The 21,988-nt window shown below is 43.4% G+C and overlaps 1 protein-coding gene across 8 annotated transcripts in view; it reads left to right on the top strand.

The window, feature by feature from the left end:
* The window catches only part of EPS15L1 (epidermal growth factor receptor pathway substrate 15 like 1), a 292,668-nt gene that overhangs the window by 183,987 nt on the left and 86,693 nt on the right, over nt 1–21,988 (top strand). For all 8 annotated transcript variants that reach the window (XM_029610996.1, XM_029610995.1, XM_029610998.1 and 5 more), the window contains 6 exons: nt 8,096–8,168; nt 8,353–8,514; nt 17,073–17,270; nt 18,293–18,457; nt 21,585–21,711; nt 21,849–21,899. In XM_029610996.1, the coding sequence (XP_029466856.1) occupies nt 8,096–8,168; nt 8,353–8,514; nt 17,073–17,270; nt 18,293–18,457; nt 21,585–21,711; nt 21,849–21,899 (776 nt within the window). The remainder of the gene's footprint in view (nt 1–8,095; nt 8,169–8,352; nt 8,515–17,072; nt 17,271–18,292; nt 18,458–21,584; nt 21,712–21,848; nt 21,900–21,988) is intronic.

Below are 21,988 nucleotides of genomic sequence, written 5' to 3'. Positions count from 1 at the left end.
ATGAGAGGATCCTTTCCTCAACGGGCGAGATTTCGGGGAAATCACTGGTTTCGCTCTTAACGTTCTGCTGGTTCGTCCTTTCAACCGGCCGTCAGTCTTCTTGGAATCAGTCCTTTCGAGGGTGCCGGCCTGCCAGAGACGGAGCCCCACAATCTCATGGGGGTCCCAAGTCAGCGCAATGAAGTGAGGTCGGTCCACTCTTCCATCCCAAGAATAGGGGGAAGTTATCCCTTTTTCTAGAAGAGTGGACCAACTTAACCTCAGATCAGTGGGTCCTCAGTATAGTAGAACACGGTTACACGTTAGATTTTGCTCGGCCAGTCCACGAGCGGTACATGGTTTCCCCATGCGGGTACCACCAAAAACGCCGGGCAGTATAGGACATTCTGTGGCGGTTACAGGACATAGGCACCATTACCAGCTTCTCATGCTTAATGATTGTACATGTTTCACAATTTGACTGTACATATTGTCCTTTAATGATTGTACATAATCTCCAAACCTCTCACTTAATGCTTGTACATAATGTTGTCTCAGTTCCGATTGTACATATTGTCTCAGTTCCGATTGTACATAATGTCTTTTTGCATTTAACGATTGTACATAATATCCAATCCTTAATCCTATCTTTACCCTCAGCTTATTTCCTTCCTTTCCTCTCCCCTCCCCCTCCCCTCCCCAGTTTAACATCAGTTTCACGGTAAAGCCATGTTGGCTGATTTCTTGTTTTATGGAAACCGATGTGATGTTTCTAACGAATGTCAGTATATAAAAACGTTAAATTTAAAAAAAAAAAAAAAAAATAGTTCTGGTACCTGCACGAGAGCTCAGGCGAGGGCGCTACTTTATCTACTTCGTGGTACCCAAGAAGGAGGGCACCTTCCGTCCAGTCCTAGATTTAGAGAGTCAATCGAACTCTAAAGGTACCTCATTTTCGGATGGAAACTCTTCGCTCGGTGATAGCGCCTGTACACAAAGGGGAATTCCTAGCATCTCTAGATCTGACAGAAGCTTACTTGCACATTCCTATAAGCCCGGATCATCAGAAATATCTGCGGTTTGCGATCCTGGGGCATAATTTTTAATTTTGCACGCTACCGTTCAGTCTGGCGATGGCGCCCAGAGTCTTCACCAAGATGATGGTGGTTGTGGCAGCGGCCCTGCGAAAGGAGGGGATTTTGGTACATCCCTACCTGGATGATTGTCTGATTCGAGCGAAGTCAGAACACCTTAGCAGGGCAGCGGTGCAGAGGGTGCTACAGATGTTGAGCTTGTTGTGTTGGGTGGTCAACCCCGACAAGTCACCTGGTTCCCTTCCAGTCCTTGGAGTTTTTGGGTGCTCTGTTTGACACGATCTGCCGAGGAAAGATTGTCCAAGCTTCTCACTCAGGTGGAGTCCTTGCGATCCATGTAGGTCCTTGGTTCGATGGCTTCCTCTCTCGAACTGGTGCCCTGGGCCTTTGCGCATATGCGTCCTCTTCAATCAGCCTTGCTTTCCCGGTGGAATCCACGCTCCGAACAGTTTCATTTCCTCCTCCCACTGACGGATTCGGCACGGTCCAGTCTTCTTTGGTGGCTGTGTCCAGACAATTTGACAGGATGTGGATTTGGAAATTCCCTCCTGGATAGTGGTAACCACTGATGCCAGCCTCTCCGGTTTGTCGAGGAACAGCAGTGAAAGGTCAGTGGACGAGGTTGGAGTCTTCTTGGTCAATCAATCGGTTGGAGACCAGAGCGGTTCGGTTGGCGCTACAGGCCCTCCTTCCCTTAGTAGAGGGGAGATCAGTGCGGATTCTCTCCAACAATGCAACGACCGAGGCTTACATCAATCATCAGGGCGGAACTCGGAGTCGTCCGGTGGCGACGGAGGCTCAACTTTTAATCAGTTGGGCAGGATAGCCTCTCACATTGCTGGAGTGGACAATGTGCAGGCTGATTTTCTCAGCCACCACCAGTTGGATCTGGGAGAGTGGGAACTCTCCGAGGCTTTCAGTCTCCTGTGCAACCGATGGTCCAGGCCCGCGATGGCTCCTCGATTTTTCAGTCAAAGAGAGCCAGGAGCGGAAGGTGTAGACACTCTGGTACTTCCCTGGCCAAAGGACATTCTGTAGTATGTCTTTCCGCTGTGGCCATTGGTTGGCAATGTTCTACGTCGCATCGAGGCTCATTCGGGCAAGGTGATACTCATCGCGCCAGAGTGACCGTGGCGCCCGTGGTTTGCGGACCTTCTCAATCTGGCGGTAGACGGCCCGCTGAGATTTCATCCATCCCCAATTCTGCTGTGACAAGGTCCCGTTTATTTCACAGAGGTGGATCGCTTTGTCTAGCGGCATGGCTTTTGAAAGGCGCAGATTGAGAAATGAGGATTACTCGGAGGAGATGATTACTACGCTTTTGCAGTCCCGTAAAACTTCCACCTCCATAGCCTATGTCAGAGTTTGGGGTATTTTCGAGGACAGGTGCCTGAACCACGCAGTGGAGCCGTCCAGGACTACTATTCCGGATGTTCTGGCCTTTCTGCAGGCAGGTCTCGTAAAAGGTCTAGCCTTCAATTCCCTAAGAGTTCAGGTGGCAGCCCTTGGTAGTTTTGGTGGAAAGGTACAGGGCCTCGCTCTAGCGTTTCATCCGGATGTGGTTCGTTTTCTACGTGGCGTTAAACATCTGCATCCTTCGATTTGTGAAAGCTCAACCTGGTTCTCCATGCCCTTTGTAATGCGCCTTTCGAGCCGCTGAAGCGGGCGACCTTGAAAGATCTGACATTGAAGGTCGTTTTCCTCGTGGCCATTGTATCGGCGCGGTGGGTTTCAGAGCTACAGGCCTTTTCTTGTCGGGAGCCCTTCTTAAGGATTTCTAACGAAGGAGTTTCTTTACGAATGGTTCCCTCCTTTCTTTTGAAAGTAGTGTCCTCTTCATTTGAATCAAACGGTGGAGCTCCCGTCCTTGGCGGGCCTAGATCTTTCTACTTCCAAGTCTAGGGAGTTAAAACAGTTGGACGTCAGATGTGTGCTGATACGTTATTTGGAGGTCATGAATGGTTTCCGTCTTTCAGACCATCTGTTTGTCCTATGGAGTGGTCCCAGGAAGGGTCAGAAAGCTTCAAGGGCCACCATTGCACGCTGGCTGACGGAAGCTATTGCTTCGGCTTACCTAGTTCATGGCTGTCCGATTCCAGTCGGTCTCCGGGATCATTCTACTAGATCGCAGGTGACTTCAGGGGCGGAATGTCAGCAGGCGTCGCCACAGGAGATTTGTCGAGCAGCTACGTGGAAATCTACGCACACATTTGCTAGGCATTACTGTCTAGATGTCCGAGCCCCAGAGCCCAGTTCCTTCGGGGCCAGTGTTCTCCGAGCGGGACTCTGTCCCACCCTGGTTAGGGAAGCTTTGGTACATCCCAGGAGTCTGGACTGATCCAGGAACCTACAGGGAAAGGAAAATTGGTCCTTACCTGCTAATCTTCAATCCGGTAGTACCACAGATCAGTCCAGAGTTCCACCCATGGAGAAATGGAGAGTCCGCTCAGCTGGTGGATGTTCATATTCTGCTGATTTATTCAATGCATTTTGATATTGTGCGCCCAAAGGGTAATATAATGGGCATGCTTCGTTCATGTTTATTTATTTATTTATTTAACATTTTTATATACCGGGCTTCATGCAGGATTGCATATCAGCTCGGTTTACATTATAACTGAACAAGACATGCATGTAGAATGCAAGTTACATAGAACAGGGACTTAAAAACTTGGAACAGAATACATGGGTAAAATAACTTAAAACATAAAGGAAGAATGGGAAACTTAAAATTATCTTTGAATGTGAAGTGTTATGTTTCGGGCTTGATTGAGAGTCTTTGGATGGATTATTTGCCGGTGTGTGGAAGTTGATGTGATTTATTATCATGATTTGAACGCTTGCTCGAAAAGCCAGGTTTTAAGTCTTTTTTTGAAATTGATTGGGCAATGTTCTGTCCGGAGAGAAGAAGGTAGCGAGTTCCAGAAGGATGGACCTGCTGAGGACAAGGCTCGTTTGCTAAGCGAAGTTTTTACGTGTGTTGTTTGGAGAGTGTTTTTATAAGCTGATCTCGTTGGTCTGGATGGTAGATGAAGTAGAAGAGGAAAGTTGAGTTCAAGCGGACTGCCCTTGTATATGGTTTTTTGAATGATAGTTAATGTCTTGTAAAGTATTCATGTTACCAGTTTTCATTCCCTCTGCTCTACGAGGGGGGGGGGGGAATTTTGGTTGTACTAGTTTACTTTTCTCTGCTTGGGTACAGTTTAATACTGACAGACTCTAGGTGGCACCTCAGGAGTATAGGACGGAGTCCGTTAAAACTTCTCTGTCTCCATCTGCTGGAGGGGAGGCAAAACCCAGGAGTCTGGACTGATCCATGGTACTATAGGAACGAAAATTAGGTAAGGACCAATTTTCCTTTATGGTCCGTGACGGAGCACAACCAACATATAAACCTACTGGAACTCCTAGCGGTACGAAACGCTCTTCAAGCCTTCAAACACTCCTTGCAAGGGCAAACAGAAATGATTCACACAGACAACCAGGTCACAATGTTTTACATAAACAAAGAAGGAGGGTCAGGTTCTTGGACCCTCTGCAGGGAAACAATCCAGATCCTGGAATGGGCTCACAGCAAGTCCATCCACCTACATGCAACTTACTTTCCTGGAGTCAACAATTCCAGAGCAGACAGATTGAGCAGAATATTTCACCCCCACGAATAGGAACTACATCAGGAGACAGTGCATCGCATATTCTCCACTTGGGGTCTTCCCTGCATCGATCTGTTCATGACAGAACGCAACAGAAAAGTTGATGCGTTTTGCTCAGTGTACCCAAGCCCGCACTGGCTAGCTCAGGACGCTTTCCTCATAAACTGGTCTCAAGGTCTACTGTATGAATTCCCTCCGATACCATTCATTTGTCGCACAGTCCAAAGATGCATCATAGACCAAGCGGATTTGATTCTCATAGCCCCAGCTTGGCCAAGACAACCCTGGTACCACTATCTCATACAACTATCAGTACGCGACCCTGTTCCTCTAGGCAACAGCCCTCAGCTACTTACCCAAGAGAACGGATCGCTACTTCATCCTCTACATTCCTCCCTGCACCTCACGGCATGGAGATTGAAAGGCTCGCTTTCCAAAATATGAGCATTGCTCCTCCTCTTCAAGACATCTTAGTCTCCTCTAGAAAGCCACCCACTAGACTCAATTTCCAAAGAAAATGGTCACGCTATACTTCCTGTTGCTTTACTGCAGGTATGGACCCACTCACCTGCCCACCAGAACGCCTTCTCTCCTACCTTCATCTACTCTACACAGAAGGCCTCTCTACGAGTACATTTAAGTGCCATAGCAGCTTATCATACTCCCCTAAACGGAGAACCCATATCATGTCACTCTCTTGTCTCCAGATTCATGAAAGGGGTTTTGCGCTTACGTCCCCCGACAAGAAAACTGCCAGTGCCCTAGGACATCAACATAGTCCTCTAGCAACTCATGCTACCGCCCTTCGAACCATTGGACACTTGTCACCTAAGATACCTCTCCTGGAAAATACTCTTCTTGACTGCCCTAACATCAACTAGACAGGTTAGAGAGCTTCAAGCCTTGGTTTACTACCCTTCCTACTTACAATTTTACCATGACAAAGTGACATTACGCACACACCCAAGTTTTCTACCAAAGATGGTTTCCAGTTTTCACGTAAACCAAACCATCACTTTACCCACTTTTTATCCAAAACCTCACGCCAATGACAATGAGCGGAAACTTCACACTCTTGACTGTAAACGTGCACTTGCCTATTACAAACAGCGCACCCACTTGCCTAACAGACCCTCACAACTCTTCCTCACCTTTAACCCAAATGCGCCGGGATGTCTAGTGACAAAGCAAACTTTATCTTCCTAGATATCTACTCCATACAGTTCTGCTATCAAATACGTTCAGAACATCTCTCCACAACACCTAAGGTGCATCAAGTTCGTGCAGTGGCCACATCAGTCGCCCATCTCCATGAAGTGCCTTTCATAGATATCTGTAAAGCGGCAACGTGGTCATCTTTGCATACTTTCACATCCCATTACTGTTTAGACAAACAAGCCGTGGATGATGCACCCATGGGGCAGACTATACTACAGTACAGCACATGTTCTACACACAAAACGCCTTCATAAGAACTGGCCGTCTATGATTCATGTATTGAGCCAATAGTAAACAGACTACACTCACTTCAAACTGCTCAATACAACAGCTGGGGACTCCCAGATAGCATGGCTAATTCAGCTGCTTATCTACGTGAAAAAAGCAAGTTGCTTACCATAAACGGTGTTTCCCGTAGATAGCAGATGAATTAGCCATGCTAACCCGCCTCCCTCCCCGGACAGTTCTGACATGGCATACTAACTTACTTTGATACGGACTGAGGAGCCTCAGGCAAACGCGGGAAGATACAAGAGGGAGCACCTAGCTGAAAGACTTTACTAGACTTAGAGCTCCGCCACCTAGTGGCATGGAAGACGTACCCAGACAGCATGGCTAATTCATCTGCTATTTACGGAAAACACCATTTATGGTAAGCAAACTTGCTTTTTACACATTATCGCCGGCAGCAGCATTGGAAATAACACTTTTTGCAGTGACGCTATTGGGGCGATAGTGTGCGGCGTGGCTACAACCACGGCAGGTGAAAATACACCGTCGTGATGCGGCCAGCTGCACACTATCATCCCCCGCCCCTTTTCTGGCTGCGGCTCAACATTCTGCTATATTTATAGCAGATGAATCCTACAGTTAGATTGTAAACCCTCTGGGGATAGGGAAATACCTTCAGTACCTGAATGCAATTCACTTTTGAAGTGCCTGAAAAAGGTTAATATAAATCAATAAAATAACTATTTGAATACTAATTAGTAGCATGTGAAAATAGCACATGCACACTTTAATAACCACACTCTGGGGCTGTGATGTGATTCTTCAGTTATCCCTGTATGAATGCACACTTTGGAGTGTGCTGTTGCATTAATATCCCAATTCATTTTTGAAATGACTGTGCCCACTTCCAGTTCTTCAAGAACTGCATAAGAACAGCAAGTCTTGTATTTATGCCATAGTATTTGTGCAGTTTGGGTTGGAAGTTTGTGCCAGGAAAGATAACTCCATATAAACTGCTGTATACTAGTATTCAGTTGGGTTTGCAGTTTTTATTGGACCATGTGCCTAACAAATATCAGAATGATTTTTGGAGGTTTTGCTTTACTTGGTATCATATGATGATCCAGTTGGATCACAGGGACTCTCCTAATATTCAAGTGCTTTTAGAATTGTTGCTCAAGATTCAGGTATTTTAGATGGCTTCGCATGTTCTAGACATTCTGGAAACACAGCTGAACTGCAGAATGCAGGAGCTGAGCCCACTGGAGAACTGAATGTTACAGACTCCAGCATTTCAAGCAGCCCTACAACTGGGCACTGGATTCTCAGTCAGCCGTGTTACACAATAACTTTTTCAAGAGACAGCACATAGAGAAGACAGCCAGCCACAGGCATGGACAGAGATCAGTCCAAAAAGAAAATTCAGATGGTAAGCCAAATTTGGCCTTCTAATTGTGAGAGGGTATAGCAAGCTTGCAATTTAGGAAGCATAGTAACATAATATATTAATATAATATTGTTTGTTGCCATGTGCTTCCTGAAGTGCAAGCTCGCTATACCCTCTCATAATTAGAGGGCATAGCAAGCTTGTGGTTCAGGAAACACGTTTCTTTATTTAGAGGTCCGTATCAGTCACGCTCCAGATAGCAAGGTTAGCCAGATAAACGTATCTGGCATATATTCAGTAGGAGTAACTCTGAATATACCTTCAGAAAGCCCCTGGCTGACTAAAATATAGCCAGTTAAGTGCCCAAATATTCATTTAGCCAGATAGCTTCTGAATATGGACCTCATAAAGTTTAGGCATATAAAGTTTAAGATTTGTGATGACTGCATGCTGTTTCCAACATGGACATATTGCTGCTTTACCTTAATTGTAATGCCATGAGAGAGAAGCTACACATTACTTTTCTTTCACAGAGAAAAATATGTACTAGAACAGGACATCAGAGAGAAGGAAGAAGCAATTAGGCAGAAAAGCAATGAAGTACAGGTAAGGGCTTTCGGTAACTTCTGCCTTTTATGGCAAAATGTGATGGGAGCAATGTTTAGGGTGGGTTTTAATGAGCTGCACAAGTTCTTTCTGCTCACAATTGTTAGCCCTTTGAAGGATTTTTTTTTTATTTAAAGAAATTAACAGCCAGCAAGCTGAATGATTTCATGGGCTTTCTTTCCAGGAACTGCAAAATGATTTAGACAGAGAAACAAATAATTTACAGGAATTAGAAGCCCAGAAACAAGACGCTCAGGACCGCCTTGATGAAATGGACCAGCAAAAAGCCAAACTCAAAGACATGCTGAGTGATGTACGGCAAAAGTGCCAGGAGGAAACCCAGATGGTGAGAGCTCCATGTATAGAAGAGCTTTTTACCATCCCAAATACTATGAGGTGAATTTCAAACAATGCGTGCATAGAAAAATAGCACATGCGCACGTAAAATAGCACGTCTGCGTGTATATGCCATTTTAAGAACCGCAATATACATGCATATAGCAGGGTCCGCCAATCAACTTGTGAGTGGAAAAAAGGGAGGGGCCTACATTTATTCCCATAAATTGCTATTTTACAACCTGCCAAAATGCCACGCTTAAGTATTTTATTCGCATATATTTACTCCTGCTCGATATCTGGTGTACGTGATTGTAAACATTTAAAAGTGAAAAAATGATGGGTAGCAGGGCTAGATTAAATGGGGGGAACTTCAGGCTGAGGAGCCAGGAGTAGAATAAATGGTAAAACAAGTACAAATACATGGGTATATCATTTGTGCACACTTATCTGGATAAATTCCAACTTATCTGGCTAAGTAGTGCCTTTGCCGCTACTTAGACTCACAAATTTGGACATATCCAGATAAATAGTGTTTGTTTTAGACTTGTCTGGCTATCTTATATACAAAGAAGTCAGAAAACTGCTAATTAGACAAGTAGCGCTTTTCAGACATCCAGCTACATGCCGCTTCTTAAATCGGAATTCATCTGGATAAGTGCCGCTACTTTCCTGGATAAATCCGAACTTGTGTGACTTGCGTTTTTTTTTATATGCAAGCAGTTGTACCACGCATATGTACTTTATTTATTTATTTATTTATTTATTTAATATCTTTTATATACCGACGAACGTTGGGAACATCTCATCGGTTTACAGAGAACAGAACTTAGCAACAGGCTTTACATTTGTCACATGATTATAATAGGAATAGTAGAAATAACAATAATAACAAACAATAACATACGAGTAATATGGAAGTTATACAAGTAATAATTAACTAAGTGGGGTACATGATAGTGGTTAGTCAGAAGAGGGGCAGGGAGATTCTGCTAGATATGATTGATATCAACATTTGTAGGAGGTATAAATTTGTATATACAATGGTTGTCGAGGAATATATACACGTTTGTGAGTAGAAATGTTCTTATTTACAGTAAGCTGTCTTGATAAAATTTGCTTTCCGGGAAGCATAGTAGAAAGCTAATTGTTAGGCAAGGTGGAAAGGGGTGGTTAGGGGGTGGGAAGGAAAAAGGGTGGGGGGGGGGGGGAGATGGGAGGAGGGAGGTTAGGAGTTAGGGAGGGGGGGGGGCTAGTGAATGTGTGAATGTTAGGTGTATGAGTGTCTAAAGAACCAAGTCTTCAGGTTTTGCCTGAATATTTTTGGGCAGGTTTCTTGGCGGAGGGAAGTGGGTAGTTTATTCCAAATTATCGGTCCTGCTAGGGAGAGGGCTCTTTCGTTAGTGGTGCGGAGTTTAGTAAGCTTAGGTGAGGGGGTGTGTAGTGTGGCTAGATATTGTTTTCTGGTGGGTCTACTACTGTTGTGAAAGGAGAAGTGTTCTTTGAACCAGTGCATGTTGTTGTTATGAAGGGATTTGTGTATTAGGGTGAGGGCTTTGAAGGTAATTCTAGATGCGACGGGTAACCAATGTAGATGTTTGAGTACAGGGGTTATGTGATCATATTTGTGAGTGTTGGTGAGAATCCTGGCAGCTGCATTTTGGAGTAGTTGTAAAGGTTGGATGGTGTTTTTAGGCAAACCTAGTAGCAAGGAGTTGCAGTAATCTATTTTCGATAATATGAGGGCTTGTAATATGGTGCGGAAGTCGCTGAGATGTAAGAGAGGTTTGAGTCTTTTTAGGGTGTGCAGTTTGTAGAAGCAGTCTTTAAGGGTGTTATTAATGAATTTCTTGTAGTTAAGATGACAGTCAATGAGTACGCCGAGGCTTCGTACATGGGTGGGGAAGGTGTGGTCAGTGGCAGGGCCATTGTTGTGTGTTTGTGTGGGGGTCATAAGGAGGGTGGGGGATATGTTGGGGGGTGATATTAGGATAAGTTCTGTTTTAGTAGTGTTGAGGGCGAGAAAGTTGTTAGATGAGAGGCTGCTAATATCAGAGAGGGCGGATTTCCAGGTTTCAATGGCTTTGTGTATTGAGTCTTTAATCGGAATAAGTATCTGCACGTCATCGGCATATATGAAGTGCGGAAGGTCAAGTTTAGCAAGGAGATGGCAGAGGGGGAGGAGATATATATTGAAAAGTGTGGACGATAGCGATGAACCTTGTGGTACTCCTTGAGAGAGGTTGTGGGGCTTGGAGGTGGAGTTTCCCATTTGTACGCTGAATTGTCTATCAGCTAGGTATGAGTGGAACCATTGTAGGGCCAGGCCTGAGATGCCAATGCTGCTGAGACGTTCTAATAGGATTTGATGCTTTATGGTGTCAAATGCAGCGGATATGTCTAGGAGAATGAGTATGTGTGAATGACCTTTGTCAAGACCTTTCAATATTTGGTCGGAGAGTGAAATGAGTAAGGTCTCTGTGCTATGATGTTTGCGAAAGCCAAACTGTGAAGGGGCGAGAATATTGTTTTCATCCAAGTAGTCTGATAGCTGTTTGTTTATGGCTTTCTCAAGAACTTTTGTGATAAGTGGGAGGTTGGAAATAGGACGGAAATTGGTGAGATCAGAGGGGTCAAGGGATGGCTTCTTCAGTATAGGTTTCACAATAGCATGCTTGAGGTTTTTAGGGATACTGCCAAGTTCAATAGACTTGTTTATAATGTTTGAGATAGGTTTGGCGATGATGCCGGGGATGGTGAGGAGGTGTTTTGTGGGAATGGTATCTGTAGGGTGTGTAGAGGGTCTGATTTTTTTAAGGATAGATTCTATTTCTAGGGATGAGGTGGTGTCAAATGATGAAAGATTAGTATTAGATTGGTGTTGTGTAGTATCTATGGATGTTTGCTTGGGGGGGAAGCGAAACATGATATTGCTGATTTTATTGTGGAAGAATAGGGCTAGTTCTTCACATTTTGTCTGGTTGTCTATGTCTGGTATGGATGGAGTGCAAGGTTTAGTTAAATTGTTTACTAGTTGGAATAGGGCTCTAGGATTGAATTGCAGGTGGTGTATGCGCTGTGAGTGGAAGTCTCTTTTGGTTTTGTCGATGTTAATTCGGTAGGAGTGCATGTAGGATTTAAATTTATTTAGTTGGGTGGCGGTAGGGTCTTTGAGCCACGCTCTTTCGAGCTTTTTTAAATTGGATTTCATGCTTTTTAGTTCTGGTGTATACTTGTATTCTTGTATTCTGGTGTATACTTGTATTTTATAACCTGTGAATACTTGTGCACAGGTTATAAATACAGTAATAAATTCACGTGCGCCCATATACATGCATATATAGGCACACGCAAGCTGTTTTGAAAGTATTCCTCTATATGGGGTATTTATTTTTGCAGAAGAATTTATTTATTTATTTATTTATTGAAGGCTTTTATATACCGAATTTCTTGATACAAATCAAATCAACTCGGTTTACATTGAACAAGTAGAAACTATAACCAACCAAAACAGTAGACAATTTGAAGGAGAATAAAGTTACATTATAACAAGGATGTGTAAACTTGGAGTAGGAAATAAGAGGGGGAATAAAGATTATAATATACATTGGAGTATGCGAGGGAGGCCATGGGCAGTCCTCATGATAATTTGTTAAAGTTCTCTAATAATTTATATATATGGTTTAGCGCTTATTTATATACATAGTTGCTTGAACAGTTATAAGTCAGGCTGTTCAGCTGTTGTCGGTGAAAGCTCGGCTGAACAGCCATGTCTTTAGTTTCTTTTTAAAAGTTGGTAAGCATGATTCCTGTCTGAGGTCCGGAGGCATGGTGTTCCAGATGGCGGGACCTGAGATGGAGAATGTCCGGTCTCTGATATTTGAGTGTTGTATAGCTTTGATAGAGGGTACATGTAGTGATCCCTTGTAGGCATCCCTTTAAAGGTCTAGATGTTGAGTGCAGTTTGAGGGGGTATCGCAGATCAAGAGGGGTCTGGTGGTGAATATTCTTGTGAATTAATGTAAGAGATTTATGAAGAATCCTGAATTGTACTGGGAGCCAATGGAGGTCTTTTAGAATGGGAGAGATATGTGCTCTTCGATTAGTGTTTGTCAAAATTCTCGCCGTTGCGTTTTGGAGTAACTGGAGGGGTTTAACAGTTGAGGCCGGGAGTCCTTGCAATATGGAATTACAGTAGTCTATTTTGGTAAATAGAATGGCTTGGAAGACGGATCTAAAATCATAATGGAATAGGAGCGGTTTGAGTTTTTTGAGTACTTGTAACTTGTAGAAGCACTCCTTTGTAGTGTGTTTTATGAATTGCTTTAGGTTCAGGTGATTGTCAATGATGACTCCTAGATCTCTAGCGTGGGATGTTTGTATTATTGTCTGTGTCTGGTGTTGAAAAGGACTGCTTTCTGGGGTGATAAGTAACAGTTCGGTTTTGGAAGTGTTGAGCACCAGATTGAGGTTTGAGAGGTGATGATTGATCATTTGCAGATGGGAGTCCCATAACTTGATTGTTGATTCGAGTGAATTAGTTATTGGGATTAAAATTTGAACGTCATCTGCATAAATATAGAACTTGAGTTTCAGGTTTGTGAGAAAGTGGCAGAGAGGTAGAATGTAAATATTGAACAGTGTAGGCGATAAAGAAGAACCCTGTGGGACTCCGAATGGTGTGTTGGTGTGGGAGGATTCCTTGTTCTTGATTTTAACCTTATAGCCTCTGTTACTAAGAAAGGAGTCGAACCAACTAAGGGCTGATCCTGTAATACCTATGTCTGATAGACGGTTTAGTAGGGTATTGTGATTTACCGTATCGAAGGCTGCGGAGATGTCAAGAAGAGCCAAGAGGAATGATTGTCCTTTATCAAAGCCAATGTAAACTTGATCGAGGAGTGAAATGAGTAGTGTTTCGGTATTGTGTTCTTTTCTAAAACCATATTGCGATGGGTGGAGAATATTATGTTCTAAATAATTTGAAAGTTGTTTATTTACAATTTTCTCCATGATCTTCGCTACGAACGGGAGATTTGATATAGGGCGATAGTTATTAAGGTCGTCCGGATCCAGGTTAGGTTTTTTGAGAATGGGTTTGAGTGTGGCCATTTTGAGAGCATCCGGGTATATTCCTTGTGAGAGGGAACAATTGATAATATCGGCTAGATGTTTGGAGATGTATTCTAGTATGAGAATCAGAGATTTGGAAGGTATTTGGTCTAGAGGGTGGGTCAAAGGCTTCAGTCTTTTTATTAAGTTTTCCACCTCTAAAGTGTGAGTGAGGTCAAAGGAGTCCAAACTTTTATATCTATGTTCCATGGGAGGAGGGTATTCTGAGGCAGTGAGTTTAGTTTGGTTGGTAATCTAGCCAGGGTGCTAGAGATTTTGTTCTGAAAGAATACAGCTAGGTCGTTGGCTTTTGCTTGGGCTGTGTCATCTGGAATAGTAGGGGGCGCAGTTTTGGTAAGTTCCGATACATAGGAAAAAAGTACTTTTGCGTCAAACATCATATCGTGGATACGATGGGCATAAAAATCTCTTTTTGTACGGAGCGTTATTGATCTGTAATGGTGAAGTGCCGCTTTGTATATTGATTGGGAATGTGGATTGGGATTCTTCCTCCATTCTTTTTCTTTCCATCTTAGATTTTGCTTAGTTCTCTGCTTCAACGGCAGGGGAGAAGAAAAAACTGATACTTCACGCATATCCAGCATAGCTCCCTGCTTCAACGGCAGGGGAGAAGAAAAAAGGGTTCACACTCACAAAGCGGGGAGTAGCTGGCTTGTTACGGCGGTTACTACCCCAAACCAAATGTGCCTGATACTTCACTTTCGATGCATATCCAACATGGCTCTCTGCTTCAACAGCATGGGAGAAGAATAAACTGATACCTCAAGCATATCCAGCATAGCTCCCTGCTTCAACGGCAGGGGAGAAGATAAACAACCAATAAGGGCTGTATAACATAGTCTGAGTAAAACAAATAAGCATGGGTGTAGCTTGCTTATTGCGGCGGTTACTACCCCTACTACCCCTAACTTATCAGCTAGATATTCACTTGGATGCAGCTCCATCACTGCTTTCTACATTAATGGTGGGGGTGGAAAGGAAATAGAATCAAGAGCTAAGAGAAACAGATAAGTATGAGAGAAAAAGTGTGTGAAGCTTGCTGGGCAGACTGGATGGGCCATTTGGTCTTCTTCTGCCGTCATTTCTATGTTTCTATGTTTCTATGCTTCAGGGTACGGAGCTCGTTAGAGAACCATGGCTGCTTGTTTTTTTGAGAGGGGTTTATGTTTTTTTTTGTCAGTGGGCATAAGTTATTGGCTATCGTTTCTGTGATGGTTTGCCAAGAAGGAATAGCAGAGTTGGGGTTGGATAAATCTAGGTTGGGAAGTTCTTTAATCAGCGAATTGCCAAGGTCTTCTGATGGGCATAGTTTCCTGTAGTGCAAGGTGGTCGTCTGAGGGGGTGTCTGAGATCTTGTCAATGACCTGAAGTTGGCAGTGATCATGAAATGGTCTGACCAAGTAACTGGGAGGCATTGAGGAGTTGAAAGAGGAATGAGGTTGGAGTTTGTAAAAATAAGGTCCAGAGTATGACCTGCTTTTATGGGTGGGCTGGTTAATGTATTGCTTGAAGCCCATGTCCGATAGGGCTGTTAAAAAGGCTTCACAGTTAGACGATCTGGGGTTGGCATCGATGTGAAGGTTAAAATCTCCCAGGATTATGGCAGGGGAGTCCAGTTTTAGGTATTTAGCTATGATTTCCACCACAGGTGAAGCATCTTGCTCCAGAAGTCCAGGGGGAGCGTAGGTGAGGAGGATTTGGAGCGACTTAGATTTGAATAAGCCAACCTCCAATTTTGGTATTGTATTGATAGGTTGTAGCGTGAGATTGAGGGATTTTTTGGCAGCTATGAGGAGGCCTCCCCCTTTTTTCTTTTTTCTGGGTATGGAAAAGATGTCATAAAGCTGTGTAGGAAGAATAGTCAGATTCATAGAAATATAAAATGTAATGGCAGCTCTGAACCATAAGATCCAGCCAGTGTGCCCAGTTTCATGCCTGCTGCATTGGCATAGACCCCATTTGATCACTGGCTTTCCCCTCATGTCGTCACAAGTAGGAATCTGCTGTGCTTTCTTTCTAGGATAGCTGATTTGCACCATGATAACAATTTTCAGTAGCCTATGCTGTTGTAATGTATGCATGCACGTTAGTATGCACTAATTTGTAACTGACGTTTGAAGGGAAACTACCCATATGGTTTCTCTGTTGAAAATTAGTTACAAGTATGTGTTCTCTCCACCTGCCATTTCTCTTGGAGGTAGATCACATTGGTGGTGACAAAGCAGCACATTTTACATTTATAAAATGACAGTGCATGTTTACTCTCCTGACCTAAACACCAGACACACTCTCTCACTCTCACTCTCTCTCACACTCATGCACATTCTCTCAGACACACTCACACGCTCTTCAGTCCAACTAAACGTCTGTGCGGTGTGAGAGCTCACATGCATTTCTAACCACTCCTGAGGGGACAGTTTTCAATCAGAGCAATCTACTTTAATATCTACTTATCTACCTGGGTAAACTGCTCTTCATATGCATATAATCTTGTCATGGGCACACTATGTCCCATGTGATCCATTCCAGTGTGAGCATGTTTTTTTTGGCCCAAAACGATATCAGCGGGCTGGAAAATGATGGTACCATCAGTCTTCGAGGGATTTTCAGCCCTTTCTCCCGCACTGCAACACTTTGGCTATCAGACCCACATTGGCCATCCCAGACTGACTGGGCCCCTGTGCCCAAAGGATTGCCCAGCGCTGATGCAGTCAGTCACCTGATCCTTTACCTGCAGGCACTGAGTCATAAAAAGAAGTTGGGTTTATCCAGCGCCTTTCAGCCAAAACTCCATTGTGCTTCACAGTATCATGATTAGAAAGAAACATATGGCCTGCCCTGAGTTTGACGGTTTGTGAGCACAATCTTGATGCTCGTAATGTTGCAGGAATAAAAGGTTCCCAGACAGGTGGAGGGAAAATGTAATATCTCACTCCTTCCAAATGCCATATTTTGCTCATAACCCTCGCTGCTGTAGATTGCCTTTAAGTGCCATAGTAATATTATGAAAGCATGTGCTGCAGCAATATACCAAAACACAACCTGTTTGCAGTCTGTATCAAACGCAAAGTCTCTTCCATTTTCCTGTCCGACAATTTTTGTGTGTTTACATTTTTTGTACTTTCTCTGTCTAGGCAGTTGTACTTTTCTTCTTAGGTTGCACAGCCCTGATAACTCTGACCTAGTCTTGGTTTCACAGACTGAAACCATAAAGAAATTGAAATCCTGTACCCTGTGCTTTTGCTAGTGCAGAATGGCTATATTGTTTTCCATAAGTTGTGATACTTACCTGACCAGCAGATGAATTACTCACAGATAATGCTTATACATAGGTCCGTCCCCCTTCAGATGTCTCTGCATGTGATTCTATGCCATGTGCACCAATGGTACTTCATACACAGTAACACACAAGTGTTATAATAATGCATTTTGTAGATTTCATCACTGAAAACGCAGATTCAGTCTCAGGAATCGGATGTGAAAGCTCAGGAAGATGAGCTGACTAGAACAAAGTCAGAGCTAAACAGGCTACAGCAGGAGGAGACCCAGCTAGAACAGAGCATCCAGGCAGGAAAAGTACAACTGGAAACAATCATTAAATCTTTAAAATCAACACAAGAAGAAATTAATCAGGTACAATGTAGTCATGGTTATTTTTTTTTTACTTTTTATGTATTGCATTGACTTCAACTGAAATGGCTCCCATACTGAAAACCATTTCAGCTATTTGATGTGCAAAACACAAATAGCAAGCATGTTGACTTCCTTTTTGTCATTGTCTTGAAGGGACACCATGGCTGCTAATAAACCTTTTCTCCAAAATGCCCTCCTCTTGGGCGCAGCACCAAGATCACTTTTAGAAAAGTCACCATTTTTGGCACACAAACTTACTGCCCAGCCAGGACAACTGCTCCGGAGTAGTAGGCGCACACTATCGGCTTACACAACTGTAACTGAGTGCTGTCACGCTCGGCAGCAGCCAGATTTCATCCGTCCACTCTGGCTTGTAAAGTTTGGGTAGATGTGCCAAACAATGCAAAGCAGAAATTCCACTGTAGTGGTGGTCTCTTAATGCTGGTGAAAACAAAAGTCTTTTGTGGCAGGGGATTTTTTGTTTGTTTGTATAGAGACATATCAACACATCTGTTAATGGATTTCTCACACTCACCCATGCCTCATGAATGAATGTTGGCTGTATTTAAACAGAAAGCAAAGATGCTTACCCGAGTTAGGGAAACTATGATTTTACATGGACAGGAACAAACATTAGTTTGTAGAATGAACAAAGCATTGTGTGCTTGTTTCTTTCTTCACCTGAAAAATAAAATTGGGTTGGGGACTGCACGAGCCTAGGCACACACCAAGTACCTGTCACCTAGGCATACAGGTGGTCTCCCCTGTATGCCTAGGTGACAGGTACTTGAATTGATAGATGCACAGGCTTTACCACGGGGGGAAGCATCAAGCAAGCAACAGTACATTGGCTGACGATAATGGTGCTGATCTGAATTGGATGAAGAGAAGGAGAGTTAACAAAACTATGAAAATACAAAGTTTTGAATCTCTGAAAGAAAATTCCCCATTGCAATCTGTCTCTTAATTTTTTGGCCTGTTTCCGAGTTTGTTAGCTCTCTTGTTACACTCCCTGCATGTAGGCAAGAAGCAAACTATCTCAATTGCAAGAGAGTCGGGAGGAAGTCAGCAAAAATATTGAACAATATAACAACACGCTAAATGGGATTCATGGCGGAAGCATGACAAACTTGGCAGACATGAATGAAGGAGCACCACAGAAAGAAAAAGGCAATTCTGAATCAACAGTAAGGGTTGATTTCCGCTAGTATTTTTATTTATTTATTTATTTATTTTAAAAATTTTTATATACCGACATTCATCAATGATATCACATCGGTTCACAGTGTAACGCAAACAAACGCCTGGGGTAGCGTTTTACATCGAACAGATATAACAGGTTAACAAGAGAGAAATTGAGGGGGGGGGAAATAATGGGGAGTATAGCATTAAATGTTATAAGCAAGATTTGCAAGTATATACAATATATACATTAATAGGAAATAGATAAAATAAATTTGGGCAGGATTTGAAAGGGGAAGGGGGGGAGAAAGGAGAGAGGAGTGGGGAGGGGAGGGTCGCGCAGAGGAAAGGGATAGGGTAAGTTAGGTGTACGCTTTAGTGAAAAGCCAGGTCTTAAGCTTCCGTTTGAAGGTTTTTAGGCATTCTTCTTGCTGTAGTTCGACTGGCATTGTATTCCAGAGAGTCGGCCCAGCGATCGAGAGCGCACGGGCTCTCATGGAAGTTAGTTTGTAGAGTTTGGGGGAGGGGGTGGGCATGGTGGCGAGATGTGGGTGTCTAGTGGGCTTATTAGATTGATGGAGGTGGAAGGAATCGTTAAACCAGTTCATTTCAGGATTGTATAAGGCCTTGTGGACGAGAGAGAGAGCCTTATATTGTATGCGGGATGCTATTGGGAGCCAATGCAGGTCTTTTAAAACAGGTGTGATGTGGTCATTTCTGCGTGAATTGGTCAAAATCCGGGCTGTGGTATTTTGCAATATTTGAATGGGGTGGATGGCGTTGTTCGGTAGGCCGAGGAGGAGAGAATTACAATAGTTGGTTTTGGCGAAGATGGTGGTTTGTAGTACTGTACGGAAGTCAGGGGGATGTAGTAAGGGTTTAAGTTTTTTTAGGGTGTGAAATTTAAAGAAGCCGTCTTTTAGTATATTATTGATGAATTTCTTCAGCGTGAAATGACCATCAAGGATGATTCCCAGATCACGGACTTGTTGGGCAAATGGGATGTGAGAAAGTGTGGGGGGGGGGGGGGGGGGGGGGGGGTGTTAGGTTGATTTTGGGGTGAGATGAACATGATTTCAGTTTTAGTGGTGTTTAGTGCTAAGTGGATGGAAGATAGGAGATTGTTTATGGATTGGAGAGTGTCATTCCAGATGTCCATGGTTTTCGATAGCGAGTCAGTGATGGGTATGAGCAGCTGAACGTCATCCGTGTAAACATAGTGAGGGAGATTAAGGCTAGAGAGGAGGTGACAGAGGGGTAGGATGTAGATATTGAAGAGGGTTGAGGAAAGGGATGAACCTTGTGGGACACCTTGATTGAGGGGGATGGCCTTGGATTCATGGTTTCCTAGCTGGATTTTGAACTTTCTGTTACTAAGGTAGGAGTTGAACCAGTTGTGGGCAACACCTGTAATGCCAATTTCAGTTAGGCGCTGTAGGAGAATGGAATGGCTGATGGTGTCAAATGCGGAAGAGATGTCAAGAAAGGCAAGAATATAGGATTGCCCTTTCTCGAATCCTTTAAGAATATGGTCTGATAGGGAGAGTAAAAGAGTCTCAGTACTATGGGATTTCCGGAAACCGTACTGAGCGGGGGCAAGGATGTGGTTATCCTCGAGGTATTCTGTAAGTTGTTTGTTGACTGTTTTTTCAAGGAGTTTAGAAATGAAAGGAAGATTGGAAATGGGGCGATAATTAGCTAGATCAGCGGGGTCGAGTTTAGGCTTTTTTAGAATAGGTTTGACAATTGCCTGTTTAAGAGGGGCAGGTACCTGTCCAGAATTAATGGACAGATTAATGATGTTTGTTAAAGGTTTAGCAATAAGGTTAGGTATTGTAAGTAGAAGTTTAGCAGGTATTGTGTCAGATGGGTGGGTGGAGGGTTTGGCTTTCTTGATGAGGGTTTCTATTTCTAGTGTTGAGGTGCAGTCTAGAGTGGAGAGGACTTTAGTGTTGTTGCTAGTCTTTGTTTGGTTGAGGTCAAGTTCCGAGTGGTTGAGGGGAGTAGAAGAGGAGTTAGTGAACTTGGATAGCAACTTGTCTATTTTGGTTTGGAAGAATGTGGCAAGTTCTTCACATTTGGATTTGGCTACTTCATCTGGGGTGTCGGGGGCTGCTGACTTGGTGAGTGAGGTAACGTAATCGTATAGCACTTTAGGATTGTATTGGAATTGGTGTATTTTGTTAGCGAAGAAATCTCATTTAGCTGTGTTAAGTTTTTCGCTATAAAAATGTAAGGAGGATTTAAATTGTGCCAGGTGTGCATGTGAGGGATCGTTGCACCAGATCTTTTCGGATTTTCGAAGGTGTTGTTTTAGGTTTTTTAGTTCTTGAGAGTACCAAGGTTTCTTTCTTTTATTGTTTTGTGAACAGATAAGTTTTGATTGCAGGGGGCAAGTAGTGTTGGCTATATTGCTGGTGATGTCGTACCAAGAGGCAAGCGCTGTGTCTGCATTGGTGAGGTCTAGGTGGTCAAGTTTGTTAGAGAGTGCTGAGATAAGGTCATCTCTGGTACAATGTTTTCTGTATTGGATGGTTTTATTTGTGTTATCATGGCAGGTGGGTGTCTTGATAGAGAGCGAGGCTTTGATGAGATGATGATCCGACCAGGGGATGGGTGTGTGGGAGGGAGGGTCAGTTTGTATGAGGGCGTTGGTGAAGAGGAGGTCGAGGGTATGGATTTCCATCTTCATATATTCAGTGTTTGTTTTTTTTTTTAAAGAGTAGATTGTTTAATGCCACTGGCTTGAGGGCTATTTAATTTTATGTATTTTTTGTATTCTTCTTGTGCTGAAATTGTTTTGCCCGCCCCCTCCACCCTCTCATTTTTCTATCTCGTGTCTGCTGTCCTGGCTATTGCCGCAGCAGTCTCTCTGGCCCAGTGGCATGAGTCACTTTTGGAACTTGGTATCTATACACCCCGGGCCTGGCCACCAGGTGTATCTGTGTGGGACTTTTCCTCCCTCCCCGGGGTATAGCCTCTGGCAGCCCAAAGAACTGAGCCACATGGAAGCCTATAGCAATGCTATAGAGCATCAAACCACCAGCTTCAGCTCGGCTATTTCATGGATTATGTTGAATGATAGTTTTGGTTTATGTAAACCATTTTCCCCTTATTTTTGCATTTTTATAGGATGATCCATTCAAGAGCAAAGCAATATTATTTAGTAATAACACCCAGGAATTGCACACAGACCCTTTCCAGGCAGAAGATCTTTTCAAATCTGATCCCTTTAAAGGCGCAGATCCCTTTAAAGGCAGTAAGTAACTAATAACTTTACCTTGATATTGGGAAATCGGGCATTTTCTAAAAATCACAATAGACTTGCACTACTGCAAACAGGAAGTATGCACATTTTCAAAGTACAATTTTCTAAGACAGTTTTTTCTCCACCAGGTGACCCTTTCCACAATGATCCTTTTGCAGAACAACAGACCACATCATCAGGTAGATGGTTTCATTTTTCCTTTTGTACATTTTGTAGCCCGATACACTTTCAGGTTTTTTGACTTATGTAATAACAGCATGGTAGAAAC

Source organism: Rhinatrema bivittatum, chromosome 8 (assembly GCF_901001135.1).
Source record: "Rhinatrema bivittatum chromosome 8, aRhiBiv1.1, whole genome shotgun sequence".
NCBI lineage: Eukaryota > Metazoa > Chordata > Amphibia > Gymnophiona > Rhinatrematidae > Rhinatrema > Rhinatrema bivittatum.
This window is presented reverse-complemented; position numbering and strand designations above follow the sequence as displayed.